The 19,723-nt window shown below is 38.5% G+C and overlaps 1 protein-coding gene across 3 annotated transcripts; it reads left to right on the top strand.

The window, feature by feature from the left end:
• The first annotated feature begins 4 nt into the window (after positions 1–4).
• Positions 5–18,317, top strand: nup37 (nucleoporin 37). Of its 3 annotated transcripts, none has more exons than XM_030150196.1 (10): positions 5–79; positions 1,480–1,683; positions 1,760–1,881; positions 9,929–10,001; positions 10,245–10,339; positions 14,944–15,034; positions 17,371–17,552; positions 17,633–17,683; positions 17,931–18,024; positions 18,113–18,317. In XM_030150196.1, exons 2-10 carry the CDS (start codon positions 1,528–1,530, stop codon positions 18,224–18,226), a joined length of 978 nt encoding a protein of 325 aa, XP_030006056.1. In that variant the 5' UTR covers positions 5–79; positions 1,480–1,527; the 3' UTR covers positions 18,227–18,317. The 3 variants fall into 3 exon arrangements, with proteins under 3 accessions (XP_030006056.1, XP_030006057.1, XP_030006058.1); XM_030150197.1 differs by having other exon boundaries at positions 37–64; XM_030150198.1 differs by having other exon boundaries at positions 50–67; positions 1,482–1,683.
• Positions 18,318–19,723: the final 1,406 nt, after the last annotated feature.

The raw sequence follows: 19,723 nt of genomic DNA, 5'->3' as shown, positions 1-19,723 counted from the left end.
ATGTCGTATCCGGAAGAAGGTCCAAAACATATTTCACGCGCGCATCGTTTGACTCAACGAAACAGTAATTATTTACATGGTAATGTATATTGCATGGTTATACACTCTCAATTGGCATAGTCTTGCATAAACAATAGATGTTATCCTTAAGGACCGCTTTGGTCAATGAATTAATGGAAAAGGAGCAAGATTAAGTTTTATCTGGCTAGTTGCTAGCTACCCGTCCAGTCATTTACAGCCCTAAGTTCAGCTGTCACATGTTGTCCTTTCACCAGGTGGCACATCATTGTATGAAGCTAAGAGATGAGCTCAGGGTTGTTTGTTAAGCTTACTCACAGCTCCAAACTTGCACCGTATTATTAGCATGCTGTACCGAAATAACTCAGCGATATAATTTTACCCATATGAGACTTAGGTTGGAAATTAATTTCTCATAATTTCGTTGCCCTGCTGCACTTTGTGCATGATAGCCTGTTGTGTCACTGATACATTAGCTGACATGGGTTATATTATAGTACATGTACATCTGAAAGTATCAGTCAGTCTGACCGATGCTGTTTTGAAACCCGTTTCATTCATTTGAACAAAAATCCACAATTGTGTTTTATTGACTATACTTGTATGTGTTTGTAAAGTTATAATAAACATGCAAATATTTGAATGAGATTTGGTTACCCTCTAACTTTGCTCCTTGAAGACAACATAGATATTCATGTATGGCCATTGAAATTAGAGATGTTTGTTATGCCACCTATCTCTCATCTTTATTTTATGGTATAGTTTTTGAGATTATGGAAATACATGTTCACTCCTGCTGCCTGACACAGTGGTTAAGGGGATGTTATTGTGTAGTTACTTGAAGAACTCAGCAATGTGCAGTAGTACACTAAGTATATGGAATCTATGAGTATATAACTAGTATAGTAAGTAAGCAGGTGAATTTTATTTATAGAGCGCTTTTTACAGACAGGGAGTCACAAAGTGCTTCACAGTGCAAAATACAATTGAAATACAATACAATGCAATAAATACATTGAATGAAATCAGCTGTTGCAACCTTGAGGCAATTTGTGTCTAAAATGCCTGCCTTAACAGGAATGTCTTAAGTTGTTTTTTAAAAGACTCAACAGAGTCCATGGAGCGTAAGTACAGAGGAAGATCATTCCAGAGATGTGGCGCAAAGGTTTTAAAAGATCTGTCACCTCACCTATGATATGAAATAAAAACATAAGAAAGTCTTGAAGAATGATGAAACCAGTCTGTGTTTATGATGAATATTTTTTTTCCTATTTATTTGACATAATGCAAGCATTGGTCTGATAACACTGATAACAATATCTGGGAGGGTGGCCAGATTTCTTAAGGCTGATAGATGCTAGCTTAAGATATTATCAGATTTTCTTCATTTGTAGTCATGAGGATGGGATGGTAGCCACACATGAGATTAACTGTCTTTTGCCCTCTTTTAATTTGTTGTAGAACACTGAAAGTCCAAATCTGAAGCCAGTTTGACCTAGACAACAGATCATGCAGGAGGACTCAAGCCGCAGTCCCAGCTACACAGTGGCATGTGAGGACTATGTTCATGTGGTGGAATTCAGCCCATTCACCTCTGGCACTCCAGTCTCTCTCTTAGCTTATGGTGGAAACCAATATGTGGTTGTGGGCACCTGCCTTTTCCAGGTAAGACATCCAGCTGTAAACAGCTTCTTTATCCAGTTTATTCTTTCCTTTTCTGAAATCATGCATGTTCTTACAGGAGGAAGATATGGAGGTTGAGGGAGCTGAATTCACTGTTCTTCGTGCTTTTCATCATGAATTGCGAGTTGATACTCTTGCTTGGAGCCCTGAGTCTCGCTTGGACCCTTCACCTACTATCAGGTAAGGCAAGGCAAGGCAAATTTATTTGTATAGCACAATTCATACACAGGGCAATTCAGAGTGCTTTACAAAAATAGAAAAGAGACAGGTTAAAAACGCACAATTACAATTAAAACAATCGGCTAGAAAAACACTTGGAGAGCGCAGACCTCCGCCAAGGCAGATCAGTCGTGTGCCCCCCCATTACTGCCAAAATGTAATCATTTGTTCCTTGTGCCCGAATCAAGATTTCCTGAAAATTTCATCTAAATCTGTCCATAACTTTTTGAGTTATCTTGCTAACAGACAAACAGACAAACCCCGATGAAAACATAACCTCCACCGTTTCATTTGGCGGTGGTAAAAAAAACCAAACATAAATAATAATCAATTAAAATAAAGTAAAAGAGGAGAGTGCTGATAGAACCCTTTCAGTTGTTCTATGCACAGTTGAACAGAGCCGTTTTCAGCCTGGACTTAAACATTGTCAGAGTAGAAGCCTGGCTCAGATCTTCAGGAAGACTGTTCCAGAGTTTAGCTGCATAGAACGGAAACACAGCTTCACCATGTTTAGTCCTGACTCTGGGCACCAGCAAAAGATACCAGTAGTTAGTCTTAGCTTTTTATTTGCTCAACCTGGTGTTGGTATGTAAGAAATTGGAACTGCATAGATTATTGAATCACAAATGGTTGGCCTTTGCGTGCATTTTGCTTGTTGTCTACACTCTACTATTGATTGATTCATTCATTCATTTATTTGTTTTGAGCAGAAGAAAAAAACAAAACATTTTTATGTGTACAAGGAACTAATATCAACGCAAATACATTAATAAATAAGGGTGATCAAGACAATAGCATTTGTCATGTACACTAGTAATAACAAAATAAATTCAATATGTATTGCTCAAAAAGGGGTGGGAAGAAGAAACCTTATTAAATCCCACCCCCATCTCACATTTCTACAACGTAATACATTACTTTTGCTTCCTTAATGATATAGTAACATCTGTTTACAGTCCTAATAATGTAAATAACCAATAGTAAACAGATTAGAAAAACTGATGTATTACACATAGTAAGTATCTAATCGATAGTCTGCATAACTTATAATACAATATATTTCAACAATAATCACATACCAACAAAGGTAAAGGAAGTGACACATACCAACAAGGGTAAGAAAGAGCCAAGGATGGAATGGCCCAGCAATTAACAGTAAGCCCCGCCCTCCCTGTACTGTGACCATACTACACCACCAGTCAAAAGTTTTAGAATACCCCAATTTTTCTAGTTTTGTATTGAAATTCAAGCAGTTCAAGTCCAATGAACAGCTTGAAATGGTACAAAGATAAGCGGTGAACTGCCAGAGGTAAAAAAAAAAAAAAAAAAAAAAAAAAAAAGGTAAAGTTAAACAAAACTGAAAAATAATGTACATTTCAGAATTATACAAAAGGGCGAACAAGAAATTGGTTAACAACTTAAAGCAGTTCTGCAGCAATGGAGGTTGATCAAGCCTCGAAAGTTGGTGCTACCAATTCCTACAGGTGTCCCAACATTTCTGAATTCCTTCCAACCCCCTCTGTCTGCATAAAAGTAGTGTTGGAACACACTTTGGTACCATACCATTGTGAGCATTATTTGAACAGTATTATACTGCAGAAAGTAGTGTGTTACTATAAAAATGGTGAAGAAAAGGCAATTAACGATAGAAGAGAGACAGACCATCATAGCACTTAAAAATGTAGGTCTTTCCTACAGAGAAATTGCCAAGAAAGTCAAGGTGTCAGTAAGTCCAGTTTCCTTCACCATCCAAAGGCACTCAGAAACTGGGGGAAATGCTGACAGGAAGAGGTCTGGCAGACCCAAAGCCCCAACAGAATCAGAAGACAAGTTTCTGAGAGTCAACAGCTTGCATAATAGGCAACTCACAGGACAATAGCTTCAAGCACAGCTCAATAGTGGTCATAGTAAGCAAGTCTCAGTTTCAATTGTGAAGAGATGACTTCCAGTTTCAGGTTTGATGGGTCGAGTTGCAGCAAGAAAGCCATTGCTGAGACTTCAGAATAAGAAAAAGAGGCTTGCCTGGGCCATGAAACACCACCAGTGGACTACTGAAGACTGGAAGAAGGTGTTACGGACAGATCAAACCTGCAACTGGAAGTCTTCTCTTCACAGTTGAAACTGAGACTTGCTTACTATGACCACTATTGAGCTGTACTTGAAGGTGTTGTCCTGTGAGTCGCCTATCACGCAACCTGTTGACTCTCAGAAACTTGTCTTCTGATTTTGTTGGGGCTTTGGGTCTGCCAGACCTCTTCCTGTCAGCATTTCCCCCAGTTTCTGAGTGCCTTTGGATGGTGAAGGAAACTGGACTTATTGACACCTTGACTTTCTTGGTAATTTCTCTGTAGGAAAGACCTACATTTTTAAGTGTTATGATGGTCTGTCTCTCTTCTATCGTTAATTGCCTTTTCTTCACCATTTTTGTAGTAACACACTACTTTCTGCAGTATAATACTGTTCAAATAATGCTCACAACTGTATGGTACCAAAGTGTGTTCCAACACTACTTTTATGCAGACAGAGGGGGTTGGAAGTAATTAAGAAACGTTGGGACACCTGTAGGAATTGGTGGCACCAACTTTCAAGGCTTGATCAACCTCCATTGCTGCAAAACTGCTTTAAATTATTAACCTAATTCTTCGCCTTTTTGTATAATTCTGAAATGTACATTATTTTTCAGTTTTGTTTAACTTTACCTTTTTTTTTTTACCTCTGGCAGTTCACCACTTACCTTTGTACCATTTCAAGCTGTCCATTGGACTTGAACTGCTTGAATTTCAATACAAAACTAGAAAAATTGGGGTGTTCTAAAACTTTTGACCAGTAGTGTATATGTTTGTAAAGTGCTTTAAAACTGTGGATATTTTGGCATTGCTTGTGGTGAAGATCCAGATTGTTCCACAGTTTCAAACCACATACAGACAGACAAAAGCTCCTCCTGGTAGTTTGAAACTTAGGAAGTGTAGAATTTCCAAAGCCTCTTATGCCATAAGTACTCTCTAAGTACAAAAAACCTCTTTATGTTATTTGGTAGTGATTTGTTAAATGCTTTAAAGAAGATTAACAGGGTATAATATTTCACAAGGTCATGAATCTTAAATAAGTTTGATTGACTAAACTATCAACTATCTGTAATGCATAAAATATTACTGAGTCTCTGCTTAGGCAGTGATGCTGGACACAGAGACCAGGTGAAATCAATGCTAACAAAAAGGCCGGAGCTGAACTTATGGCCTCAAAAAACAAAGTCAACCACTGATTTATGGTAATAATTTGGATTCAGTGACACTGACTTTGTTAATCACGGAAGAAGATTATGATACACTTTGTACAATGAAAATCGCAATTCGACTTTGTCACGAAGTGTGCTGCCCTACATGACACTATAAAGATGCAAGAGCAACATCGTGAAAGACATGCACTCTTTGATTTCCAAACTGAGTTATAGAAGGAAAATGCTCCATGTAAAAGGTAAAAGGGAACACAATATTTATTACATGTAGCCAATTCATCACAGGGCTGACATACAAGCAAACAACCATTCACTCTCACATTCAAACAGGTGATTAAGATTGACCAGTTGAGGTGCATGTCCTTGGAGTATGCAGACAGACCTCATGCAAACACATAAAGAACATGTAAACTCCACACACGTGAGCCGACGGTGCTAACCACTGCACCACTGTGCCTAGATTCTTCATCAAAGTGTAAACTCATAGTCATACAACTGTTTTATCTTTTTGAGGCATCTTGCTGGTGTTTTTCTACAGTACTACTACTGTGTTAGAAATGGTATGTGTGTATGCATTTGTATGCACACAGTAGTTTCTAAAAACTCTGTGGACGAGAGATAGAGATATAAAAACAACATCAACACCACTGAAAAAAAACTGTAGTTTTTTTTTTTCAAATTCAGAAACTTTTGTTGATATCTTCCTAGTGTCTTTACTTAAGATGCAGACAGTGTGTAATGGTGTCCCATTGCACATCTCTACATCTAATATTATTATATTTCAATAAATCTGAACTGAAACAGCAGCCATTTATTGCAGAAATGTCTACTGCAGGCTGCTACTAATTCTGTACTGGAACAAAAGGAAGCTCATGTCTGCTTGAATATCAGAAAATTGAACCTGAAATAGTAGTAATTGTTGTATGCTGTGGAAAATCATCAGCCGTAATGTTAAAAATGTACATGACAAAATATGCAACATATAGGTGTATGTGGTCCCATAAAGGAGTTTAGTTCATTGATTCATATCTGCCTTCATTTCATGGAATATATTGATGTTATCATTTATCATCATAATATATGAATTTATATATAAGGATGGTGTGTATGTAGGGACTTTTGGCAGCTAAAAGTTATATAAGATGACTCCCCTCCATCTTTTAAGATTTTCCTTGATCAACTGTCTTCTTTTTTACCTTTAGAGAAACTGAATATTTGGATAAATAATTGGATAAATATAATTGGGGCCATCTCTTTAATGAATTTTGGTTGCCTTTACTTTCCGGTATGGAGAAAGTTTGAGTTTGTAGATCATGAATACTGCCCTGATATTGGTATTTATGTTACAGCATGCATCATTATGCTCATGCTTATGTTGTTACCCTTATTAATGTTATTGTGATGATGATTATTTTTATTTATCTTTTTTATTTTATTTTATTTTTTTTATTTGTGTGTGTGTGTGTGTGTGTGTATATATACATGTATGTATATATATATATATATATATATATATATATATATATATATATATTTTTTTTTTTTTTTTTTTTTTTTTTTTTTTTTTTTTTCTTCTCTTTAGACGTGTATTTTTGGCCTGTTACTTTTGGGTGTGTTTAGTTGGTTTATTCCTTTAGGGATTAGAGGTGGGAAGAATGCACAAAGGAGAATTGTAAAAAGTAAGACCCAGTACCACTATGTATATACTGTATCTGGAGGATTTTCTTTTGTGAAATAAAAAGATATTTAAAAAGAAAAAAAAGTTATATAAGAGTTCATTAAACCAGTGCAGTAAGTTGAAGGTGTTTCAAACTTCACTCCCGCATCAGAAACTTGACATCCACATCTTTTAACACAACATGATTATTCAAAAACATTGTAACCAGCAGGCAGTAGTGCAGCAGCCACACTGTGTGAAACTAGCCATCACAGCCTCTCAGTGTCACACTGCAGCTGCTAGGATGTGAGCCAAGTTATTTCAGGTGGCCTTGGACAGGGGGGGAAGTAGCCTAACTGTAGATTGTTAGAAAGCAAGAGTTTCCTCCTAATTGGAGAGGTGGATGGGAAGGTCTGTGGTCCCTCCGGAGGTGTTTAGGCTTTCTATAATTGAAAAGGAAAGGCAGCGTTAATTCCTGGCCTTTTGTGGTTTACTCCACAGGGCCCTTGAGCCAGCTCTGTGACGTGCGCACATGTTATTGCGCTGATGACTACCCACTCAGGTTCCATCCCTCCGTTCGGTTTGCACGTAGCCATGCCTTCCAGGAAAAGTATAACGTTCTCACGGGCTTGCCTCAAGAAGGGGCCTATAAAGTGATCTGAGGGAAGGAGAGGGGCCTCAGGCTGCCTTGCCCCCACCTCACAATACCATCTTGCAAGGGGAGCAGAAATGAAGATTACCAAAACTACTGAGATCACACACCCCGCATATGAAGACTGATCTATATGACAAGCTATCTGACATGCATAGATTGAGAGGGAGGTGTATGTCATGGACATTAATACATGCACATATCAACCCTCTGGAATACAAAAACTGAGATATAGTTCTATCCTTAAGGCCACAACCTCAAATATGGCTTGATTGTGACTCCAACAAAAACTGAAATAATTATATAGTGTGTAATAATTTAACCACTCCTCTCCCAAGAAAATGTGATATTATTTGATTGGAAACAGTGTCATTTCACACAACTGTAGACCACTTACATTACAACATTTATTTTATATGTGTGTGTGTGAGTGTTCAGATGAGGCACTGTGAAAAAATACTTAGGTGCTGTACCTAAGTGTAATAAAAATGTTCGATAAATTCATGGTGATAGAGAATCGGATTAAATTAAAAAAAGAAAAAAAAAATCTGCAAAGTTGCCTGCAGTTTGGTTGGTCATGAAGACCATTTAGTTTACCTGTCAAGTAACAATTAAATGTAGCCTCACAACATTGTGGTCACTTCTTCTGTAGAAAGTAACCAATAGCCTTGAAGTATAGCTTTGTTCGTGGTGTCAGCCTAACTCCACCTACTGCATGAATCTGAATGGTGCTCAAAGGTGGAGCTCAGGGGCAGGGGTGGATCTGTAAGACAAGAGTAGTTGAGGGACATCTGCAGGTCAGAGAATCACAAGACACCTATATGAACCATATGAGGATTGGACAGGGTTAGTTTGGGGTTGTGTTGTACTTCACGCCCTTTAAGGCAACCTTAAAAAAGTATCAGTTTCAGTATAGAATATTATTGTTATTATTATTAGAATATTTGCCTTCTAAGTCCTTTTTCTCTGCTTTTAGGCCTCCCAGAGTTCTCCACAGAAAGAGAAATTCTGCAGCCTTTGTATTACTTGATGTTTAATCCGTTATTGATTCAACTTGGCAAATAAATGAGTCACGCAAGGCAGGAGAGAAAATCAATGAAGATTTCCAAGTGAATTACAAATCTTTTTTATTTTCCCAAATATGATTTCATGATACAGAGTAGTCCCACATAGTAGAATCTATATTGTAAGCCTCAGGAGGATCTAAAAACAGGAAATTGGGTTCTGTTTTCACCTGAAAAATATGGATTTTACAAACATTTGCTAACTTTTACAAATATTCATTCCAGTATTGATGTGTTTTAGTTTTAGTACCTCTTTAAGTCTGCAATGCACATTGGTTTTAATGTACAATTTAAAAAATCTATCTCACAAGGGTATAAATGAAACATTATGCAAAGAAAATGTAATTATGCTTTTTTGATAACAAGTTTTCAACACCCTCCCATCCAAAGAAAACTATGTACATATATGTATATGTGTGTGTCTGTATATATATATATATATATATATATATATATATATATATATATATATATATATATATATATGTGTGTGTGTGTGTGTGTGTGTGTATATGTGTATATATATATATATATGTGTGTGTATATATGTATGTATGTGTGTGTGTGTGGGGGGGGGGGGGATTGGATGGATCTTCAGTAGGTAAAAGGTGCATTGTGGGAGCATCTAGAGTTCAAATTTGAAGAGTCGCAATTTACTCTATGTTATCAGTCTTTGAATAAAGTTGATTTGTTTCTGTGAAAAAGAACAGTCACAGCAGGAAGTTGATAACACATATCACAGATGATATTCAGTTGTGTTCCCTCTAATTGCAATATTTATGGTACAGTGGCTTTGACATTGACCTAAAAAAGTAAAAAGAGTGTAAAAGCTGTGTTCCATGCTTTACTCCAAAGTACAGTGCTAATTTGTGGGGTTAGTCCTATCCTAATATAATCTAATCTGCTGCAGCAGTAATTCCCTGAAGCATGTTAAGGGTGTTTGTAATGACATCATGCCAAATCCATCTGTGCCTACGACTGAAAATGTGTGAACCACTGTCTGTTTATTCTGGTGATATGTGTGTGTTTTTCTTGTCATAAGTGAGTTAGTGTAATTGTGTGAATAATTGCAGGCACTGGTATATACTAGGGCTGATTAGAGGGAAAGTCCTCTGCCTGGCTCTGTACTGGTTTTGAACAGAGACATGCATAAATGGCGTGAGGAATCTTGTTTTTCTCTGTGTTTATCTTAGCTTGCAATTAGAATCTCCCTGGCAGAGTTTCTACTGATCACTGTCCAGGTTTTTACCACACACTCTGACACTCTCATCCAGAGGTGTCAGTCTAAGCAGTTGCATGCATGCATGTAGAAAGAGATGTCGTCTGTCATTGACTCATTTTTTAATATTCATTCTTTGTTTTTATATCCTCGCTTTTTTACTCTTCATCTCTTTTCACAGATTTTGCACTGCTGCAGCTGACAGAAAGCTACGTCTGTTGAGCTCTGATCTTCAGGATAGGCATGAAGTCAAGGTAGTGCAACATCTGGAGTACATTGACCAGAATTGCCCATGTCAGTTGGCATCAGACTTTTACTACTTAGCACCGACATTTGGTACTTAGGGATGCAAGAAATATAGGCATGCGCATAGGGAGCAGAGCTGCCGTCAGGATAATTAGCTAAGTTAAATAGGTTTGGTAGAAAATTCTAAAATAACACTGTGTCCTTCATGTGTTGTTGTGTTTACTAACAGTATTTTGTTTTATGCTGTGTAGGTGATGGAGGGCCACACCAGCTACATTAACCATTTGGTGTTTGAACCCACACAAGGGAGACAAATTGCTTCCGTCAGTGATGACCACACTTGCAGGTCCAAACCTTTTTATTTCCATATGTGTGTGTTCTGAGCTTCAGATTTTTAGTTCTGTTCTCTGTTAATGGTGCAGAAAGTCCTGACTGTGTTTCCACAGTGAAACATGATGCTAAGCACAACATGCTCCGGTGTGACTGTGCGTAAGCACAGAGCTGCTTTGTAGCTTTTCTAGCTAATTGGTTAAATATGGAAATCCAATTAGCTGCAGAAAGATTTTCCTCTCTAAGGGGGACCTATAACAGGGTCCCCAAATTTTCCTTTTCAATTAATGTTTGAGGAGGGAAAAAGTGTGTCAGTAGCCAGGGTCAATGCAGGGACAGCACCCCACCCCGCTGCATTAGGAAGCTGGTTCCGTTTTGCAACTTGCAAACCTGTCTTGCATTAGAGGGGCCTGCTCTTAAGAATCAATATTCACCACTTCATTGCTATTTAAAAGTAGCCTGAAGGAATTTTCCTTGTTGAGCTCATATAAAACAAAACAAAAACAGAAACCTCATCACATCAAAGTGGTAGTAACAGGAAACATTTTTGCATTATAATGATATCGTTAGAAGAAAGCCAGCATTGTCCTATTAATGTTCTTAATGTACTTGTCTTCAGTATACAGCTTCTGTGGATTAATTTTTTTATTAAGTACAACATTACATGTTTTTTTTTCTTTCTCATTCTCATTTAAAGAGGTGCAGGGATAAAATTGATTCTAGGACCGCAACAATGTTTTTAGTTAAATCACAAATTAAAAAAAACATTTATTTGAATCAGTCAATCCATTAACCCGTTGGTGTACAGATATCATAAATGTGCAGATTTCATTTTTTTGATGGTCTGTAACTTTCTGTTGTGGATTTTCTCTGTTCATTAGATGTCATTGGTTGTAGCTTGTTGTTTATTTATAGTTTCTTCTGAATTCTGGAAGCTGGGTCTAATCTGTCAGAACAGTCTGTCTACATTTTTTGTCTTAAATTGTTAGCTGGTTGCTCTTGACAGTCCCAGTCTTGATGATTGTCGAGCTTCACCCGTCATGAGCTGTCACAACTGACCGCCTCAGAGCGCACACTCAGGAGAACAAGTCTTCGCACTCCCATCCACTCTTACCCTCCATCTGCTGACTGGCCAGAGAAAACAGCAGTGCGCTCCATCTGCTGAAAGATTTAAATTCTGTCATGTTGAGAAAATATGGGACGCGAGAGGAAGACAGAGGCGGAACAAGGGATAGATCAAGTTAACAGAAGAGGACCTTGAGTCAGCCCACACAAACGGAGTCTCAATGTGAGAGGAGGAAGCTGGACCTGCTAACAGGGAGGGAGGGAAGAGTGCTTGCCTGCATGTATATAATCTCACGACCTCTCCATCGCAGTGTTACCTTTGGCTGTGTTGCTTACACTATAAGTTTGCTTAGCTTTGTCATCATTGTCCCCTGCAGTTGTGGGAACTGAACTGGTTGCCAACATGCAACCTGACACTGCAGCAACAAGCCAGCAAACCGGACTCCACTTCCTCACTGGAGTTTACATTTGTTTCATGTAGTCTAAACAGCTCAGGGTAGCAGCATGAGTTGAGTGGAGTCAGTCTGTAGGGAAATATGCCACCTAGAGATCCTAAGGGCTCACTGCAGGGTCCTCAGGGGATTTGGGGTTGACTGAGTTCGGCGATGAACTCAGGATCACAGACACCTGCTACTGCTGCTGCTATTGCATTATGTATATGGTATAAAGCATTTAGCTTTGTTCTCAGTGATAATCCGTTTGTTTTATCTTTTGCATTGTGTAAGGGAATTGAATGACAGCAGCCTGATGTGTATTCTGCAAGCTTTTCCTTTATCACGCAAATGAAGTTGGTACATTTATATACACAGAGATATATGAGGGAAACAAACTAATCCTACGAGCATGTCAGATATAATTTCAATAGTCCACCAAATGGAAAATCCAGCCCGCAAGTTGAATTTGTGCAAAAAATGACACTGACAGCATTAAACGTCAAGGGTGTCGAACTCATTTTAGTTCAGGCACCCGATCTGATCTAAAGTAAAATAATAGCATAATAACTTACAAATAATGACAACTCCAAATTTTCTCCTTGGTTTAATGTAAAAAAGTAAAATTAAATTAAGAAAATATTCACATTATCTTCATCCATTCATTCATTCATTATCTGAATCCGCTTTATCCTCACTGGGGTTGTGGGGATCGCTGGAACCAGTTCATTGCAGGGCTACACACATTATCATTATTATCTGAAATTTCCAAATATTCTGCCTGTTACTAAGTGTTTTGGGCATTTATAGAGCCACTGCAATCTCCAAGTTGTGTTTTTAATAAGCTGAGACATAATACTGTTGAAATTGCACTTATTTTTATGAGGAGATTTCAGGTTGTACATGATAGCTCAGGTTATTCACATTTTCATAATGTAATTTTACTTGTTTTTCACTCTGAAACAGTTATTATTCATTGGTTAATATGTCTATTATTTTACTAGTCCAGCCCACGTGAGATCAAATTGGGTTGAATGTGGCCCCTAAACTAAAATGAGTTTGATACCTCTGCTCTAGAGATACACCTTTGATTATTTACCCTGTTCTCTATAATAAATCAGATCACACTGTGTTAACAGCATTTCCTCTTTCCTCCATTTTTGGGAAACACAAACTATAACACTTGGTCTCCCTTGTGTTTTTTTCTCACAGATAACAGTACAGGACTTCAGATGCCCTTTTCAACTCTGTTGTACATGGAAGCTGAGTGTTATTGCTCGATGGAGTGTTACGCAATTAGACTGTGTTTTATCAGAGGTGGTCACGCGTGTTTTCGTGTCTCATGTCTTTCACCTCGTTCGGCAAAGGTTATGTTTTTTTGGGGAGCCGGTGCTCTCCATTTGAAGGGCAGAGTGGTTGACCACAGTTTGGCCGTTGGTGGTGTAGCGTGCAATTGAGCTCTGCTTGGCTAGTGGTCTGAAAGAATAGGGTTTAGCCGTTGTTTTCCTGATGTGGTCTGGGGTTTTTCTTTTTCTCCTCAGTCTCACTCATACACCGTGGTGGAGGCTCTGGCTGAGTCTGCACATGGGCAGAGGAAAGCAGCCCAGATTTCGACAGGGCTCAATCCTCCTGCAGGGGAGAAGAGGCAGGAAAAGTTGAATGTTTACTGAATGTTCTTCATCTGAGATGGGGCATATCCTCCTCTACACCACACCACTGAGGACATCAATCTCTCCAACAATACACTTGACAATTTGAGGGTCTTTGGAGATAATATTTGGGCTTTATTAGATGATGTCTTTTGCATGATCTCATCAGTCAGCATCTTCCCATGCTTCAAATGCATTTGTTTTAAATTCCCAGAAACACTTGCAACCTCCCATCCCTGTACCCCCATCCTCACCTTTGCTTTTAGGTCAGGAATTGTTCAGTTGTGGTTAACTATAGATCCAGGTCTCAGGAACCACAGCTCTCTCCATCCAAGTGATTCATTACATCTGTGTGCATGTTTGCATGGCCTTTCTCAGCTGCTTTTGCCATTATTAAGCTGTAGCATTGACCAATGTTTTAACAAAGAGACGATTCCTTTATGACATTTCATGAACCTCTCACATTCATTGATTTTTGGTTGGCGCGGTTTCATTTGCATAAATTAAGTTCCTGTTCAACTTTTCTGTTCTTCTTCAACTGTTGTGCCTTTGCTGCCCTCGCTCTACTCCACAGAAAATGAATGGCAGTGGGCCGCCCACAGCGAAACATTTTCTGTAATGTGAGTGGAGCGTAACGCAGACCCAGGCGAGGGTGATGTTTCCCCCTCTGCCCTTGCTATCATAGCTCAATGTAATGTGAAGCTGACTTTTTTTCCTGTATGAGGAGCCCAGCATAAGTCTGTCTGTCCTCACAATCCGGATCTGAGAAAAGAACCCGTTTTCCCTGGAAAACCATGATGACCCTGTACATCAATTGTGCTCAGCTAGCAGGAGTTAGATAAATTAGGAGCAAACATGAACTTGGATGAAAACATGTTGTCAATCATTGGCGCCATTGTGTGCCATAAAAGCCTTTTCATTGTGTCTTGCATTGAGTCAGACTATTAAGAGGACGTGTTAGCTAGCATTTCATACAAATACATGTTTAAATATTTGAGAAACAATAATAATACTGTATATCTGGGTTTATATCTAATGAGATAAGAGCATATGTACTGATTTTTTGCTTTCAAGATGATGAATCTTATATCTGGATCCAGAAAACAAAGAAACCTTGATAAGTTGTGCTCTTTGAGGTGTTATATAACCATCTGAGGGTGGTTCAAATTACAGTGCTATTCTTATAACAGTGCCCAAAAACCCCCTCTTTGTTGTTAATTATGAGGTTATGGGTTTTGTTTTGGATTTCTGACTAAGGGTGGTTCACACATCAAGTGGAATTACTTTGCAACAGCACTAATGAGAACTGATTAAAAGCCTTTGTTTTGAGTCCACAATAATTAGACAGTTGAGTTTTGTTTTTTTTGTGTGGAGGGAGTAGCAAAATTCTCACAACACTTCACAAAGATGCATCATGAAACTGCCTTATAAAAAGTGTTTCTATTATTGATATTTATATTCATTTTTATCTACAGGGTGTGGGACCTGGATGGATGTGAGACCACTACCCTCAGACTTCGCTCTCCAGGCATCAGTGTGTGCTGGCATCCAGAGGAAGTGTTTAAGGTGAGATGGGTTTGTTCCAATTATATTTAGATAAACAAATTTCTAAGTGCATAATACAGAAAGACAGATGTGAGACCTCGTGAAGTAGAAAACGTAGATTACCATACATATCTACGCAACTTTCTCTGATGCTAACAGATGTCTAGATGGACCACTTCAACTTATTATGATCTGACTCATTACAGGAATGTTGTAATTTCTCATCATATTCTATAGTCTTGTGCTCCTGGATTCTTCATCTTTCTTATCCAACATCATTTTGTAAGTGGTAGAGGTACTAAAGCTATTTGATCTCTTCAAAAAGAAATTGTGCTGAACTGTGAAGGTGTGGCGTGTTAGGTTTGTGAGTGATAAGCTCCATTCCCTGAATGACCTTAAGAAGGATTAAGTTTTTAGTAATTAAGATGATGCACATATTATAGCCAGTGATGGAATGCAACTCCTTTTTAAGTGCTCTACTTAAGTATAACTTTGAGTTACTACTTTCGTCTGGTAGTTTTAGTTTCTTTGCATATGACTTTTTTCCAACCCCTTCTTATCCTAAACTACTTCTGTAGGTAAAGTCAGTATTTAATGTGACCTTCATTTGAATTCAGTAAATCTTCCGCTCTCTTGGGTTGACCATCTAGATGTTTTCTTAAATAATCTTGTGTTATATTACACACCTTCAGAATGTCCCATATGCTTTCGTGCTCTTTTATCCTTTTCTCTGTCCAGCTGATCCCGTCTCGCTTTTGCAATATTCTTTTTTTCTGAAATACATTTTTATTTTTAATACTGTTCACATATTTGCTGAATATTCCATTATTACATGTACAAATATGTCATTTGTACATACAGAGGATCCATATTTCATTCGCTCTCACATTCTCACTCTGGTGGTGGTAAACTACATTTGTAGCCACAGCTGCCTTGGGGCAGACTGACGGAAGCGGGGCTGCCAATTCACGCCTACTTCCCCTCCGACCACCACCGAACATTCATACACATTCATACACCAGTGTGAGTAGCAGCACTGGAGGCAAGGAGGTGAAGTGTCTTGCCCAAGGACACAACAGCACATGGAAAGAGTGGGATTCGAACCCCCAACCCTTCGGTTATTGGACGACCCACTCTACTATCAGAGCCCTACCTTGTTTTATTACTACAAAAACTGTGAAGTGCATTTGTGTGGTCAGTTTGTCTCAAATAACAAGGCTTAAGCCTTTATCTGCACAGTACTGTATCTCCAAATGGGTTAAATTTGAAATGTTTGCTGACAAACTGAAAGATAATGGATAATGTTTGTCTTTATGGGCTGAGTTAAAATTTCATTTGATTTTTAAACTAAATGAAATCTATAAAATCCGCTTAGATTAAATGGATAATGAATCACAAAATTTGCAATAGGGCGTGATCATACATAGCATGATCATATGGACTATGAAACATTGTTGTAGATTCAATCATCCATCAGAATATCACATAGTGAAATTGAGCTAAATCATCTACAGAAGTAAAATGCAGCATACACATTAATATTGCAGTAGAATGAGTCAAACATCATATGTAATAGCAACAGACTGACAGGGACCCTTTTACTGCACATGAGCTACTTTTGCTTTTTTATTTTAAGTACACTTTGTTGATTATTCCTATACACTTTGACTTAAAGGGGTTATATGTAGTATTGATATTCCAAAGTATCAAAATTAGGGGGAAGTCACGAACCAGAACAAAAAAGTTACTGATGCGGTAGTTGTCATCTTCTGTAGGTAAATCAGACCTGATCTTTGGTGCAGCTGACAACGCAACCCATGCAGAGAGAAAAAAAACATTCCAAATGGAGGTGATTTATGGTTTCACTGTGGGGGTTTTTTGCAAGAAAAAAAAACAAAACAATGATCCTAACTAAGTTATTATGTAAACTATAAGCTGCAGCACATAGAAACAAGACAGCAGTGTTATTTTTAATGTGTGTGTTTTTGTTTTTTTTGGGGGGGGGGGGGGGGGTTGTAAGAGAAAACCTGTTGATCCCATAACATAGATTAACTGTGAACAACAATAAGCTTTTTTCAGGCAATGGGGAAAGTTAGGCTTAGTGTTAATTCCATTGTGGTTTTGGTGGTGGTCAGTGCTTTCTGGCATTCTGCACCCCCACTCTACACTGAACCATGAAACTGCAAATAAGTCCTTTAAGTAAGATTTTGCAAGAAAAACTTTTACTTGTAGTGGAGTATTTTCACAATGTAGTATTAGTTCTGTTACCTAAGAAAAGGGTCTGAATTCTTCTTCTAGCACTGATTGTAGCAATGTATAAAAGTTGCATTTGGATCCTAATGAGCTATCTGTTCTAGTTAATGGTGGCAGAGAAGAAGGGGACGATTCGCTTCTATGACCTAGTCACACAACAGGCCATTCTGTCACTGGACTGTGGACTGTCACCACTAATGTCAGCAGACTGGTGCCTCACCAACACAATCAAAGTGGGAGCTGTGGCAGGCAACGACTGGCTCATCTGGGACATAACCCGCTCCAGGTGAACTGGCCAGAGAAGATGATTGAGTATTGATGCCGCTTGTTATGGGATGAATCTAAACCTTGCTCTCATTTTTCCAGTTACCCACAAGAAAAAAGACCTGCTCACATAGATAAGGCACGGCTATTCAAGTAAGAAGATTGATTGGTTGATTCTTTCACATTGCCATTATTTTTAATGCAATCAATATTACTTGAAAGTAATGTTTAATGCATATCACCTGTGTACTCAAAACATTAAATGAATGGGAAATTAATGTATAACCATCATAATCCTAATTTTTACTAAATCTTAAAATAACAAGCCATACCTCATATTTGGGTGTTCTGCTTGTATTTATTCATGTGGTGACATTTTAAGTGATGTTTTGTGCCTCAGGTGGTCTCGAGCTAATGAAAATCTCTTTGCCACCACTGGATGTCCTGGAAAGATCAGCAGTCAGTTGCTCATCCACCATCTTGGCCACCCACAGGTCAGTCTGTACCCATATACGTCCATGATTTTTAAAAAGCCAAACATTTCAGTATTGCTCCAAATCTAAAATGTTTTTTTCATTATAGCCCATGATGATTGGATCCATACCAGTGGGGTCAGGTCTCAGCTGGCATCGGACACTCCCGCTCTGTGTTATTGGTGGTGACAGGAAGCTTTGCTTTTGGATGACTGAAATGTAGCCGTGTAAGCAGCACTTTCTTTGATGGATAGCTCGATGTTTTGTTTCTATTCTAGTAAATATTCAATAAAGTATTTTTCTGAGTATCTGCAGATGATGTATGAGATTTCATGGAAATTGGCTGCATGCTTAAGCTTTGTTCTTTTTTATTTCTGACTACCTCTTCAGATCAACCACCGATAAATGGCAGGCTGATCTTTGTGAAGAGCATGTTTTTCTTTTGTGTCTAAGTTGTCTGTCATGTCTTGCCAAGAGAGCGGTGGTTCTAAGGAATGCATCGGGCCATTAGTGCCAACTCTCCACTCCACCAGTCAACATGATCATCGTACCACAGGTGTTTTCTGTCTGAATATTTCCTCAATTTTCTTTCAATCCTTCATACAATCTGTCAACAACAATGATGAGAAATGTGTTTGTAAGAAAACAGAAAAGTCCACAGGAAGCTCAGGAAGGCTGGCCATACTTGAGACAAACCCTGCATGGGTGAACAAGTGGAGCCATAAGAAAAGCTTTGGAAGGACTGGGGTCATTTCAGGACATTGCAAACTCCATGGTATGCAAAATGAGCTGTTAGTAAAGATGTACGGAGAGGAAGAGATGCTCATCTTTTACCTTGGAGAATAATCATCACTGCTCCACAGACCAAACATGGAAGGTAATTTGGCAGGAACCTGTATACCCTAAAGGACCAATGAAACAAGGACCCATTGTACTGTGACTGGAATGCCATGTGTGAGAAAACATCCAACTCCATTTCAAAGCAGTTATACTCTCTCTAAGCTGCAGAGGGCACTAATTTAATTAACTTGATCATGAATCATTTTAGGTGACAGCTGATCCTAAAGCCTGTTCCTACAGACATGCTTCCTTTTCAAAGGTGCAGCACTCTAGTGTTGTTTGGCATTTAACAGACGTTTATTGTTCTTTATTAATCTAAATGCCAGGTTAAATGCTAACTTGTGAAGCAAAGTATCTACTCATAAGACAGAATGGACTGAGCAGAGACCCGTAGAGACCTCCACTCTTTCAAACCAGTTTGTCATCCCCATATATTTTTTGGACAGGATGTAGTAACCACCATCCACAAATCATAACATGCTACCACTCTCCTGGTCCACTCTTTTGTTTGAACAAGTCCAATGTGGTCTCCACTCTCCAAGTTCACTGTGCTTTAAGTTGCAAGTGATTCTGGAGCAGCTGCATGTAAGTCTAGGACACTAGTGTCGGAGCAAAAAAGCTGCCATTTTCATCTGTACACACTGAACATTTTCCAAAGGGTTTAAAATCCTACTTACGCTGGAATCACTAAGACACTTTCCTCTGAAACGTGAGTCTTGACTCAGTGGTTTTATGAATCTTACTGACTCAAGCACACCATCTGATGGCCAATGAACAGAATAGCATCAAAAGTTAATCCTGAGTGCATTTCAACAACATATGATCCATCTTGGAGATATTACAAACCCACCTGGTCTTCTTTCCTGGAAGCATGTCCTCA

Source organism: Sphaeramia orbicularis, chromosome 12 (assembly GCF_902148855.1).
Source record: "Sphaeramia orbicularis chromosome 12, fSphaOr1.1, whole genome shotgun sequence".
In the NCBI taxonomy this organism is placed as follows: domain Eukaryota; kingdom Metazoa; phylum Chordata; class Actinopteri; order Kurtiformes; family Apogonidae; genus Sphaeramia; species Sphaeramia orbicularis.
This window is presented reverse-complemented; position numbering and strand designations above follow the sequence as displayed.

What these genes read in the sequence shown, in the direction of transcription:
- nup37 (XM_030150196.1), top strand. Translation starts at nt 1,528, where the DNA reads ATGCAGGAGGACTCAAGCCGCAGTCCCAGCTACACAGTGGCATGTGAG. An exon ending in TGGGCACCTGCCTTTTCCAG is followed by an intron (nt 1,684 to 1,759) that starts GTAAGACATCCA and finishes ATGTTCTTACAG; the next exon opens with GAGGAAGATATGGAGGTTGA. An exon ending in AGTGATGACCACACTTGCAG is followed by an intron (nt 10,340 to 14,943) that starts GTCCAAACCTTT and finishes TTTTATCTACAG; the next exon opens with GGTGTGGGACCTGGATGGAT.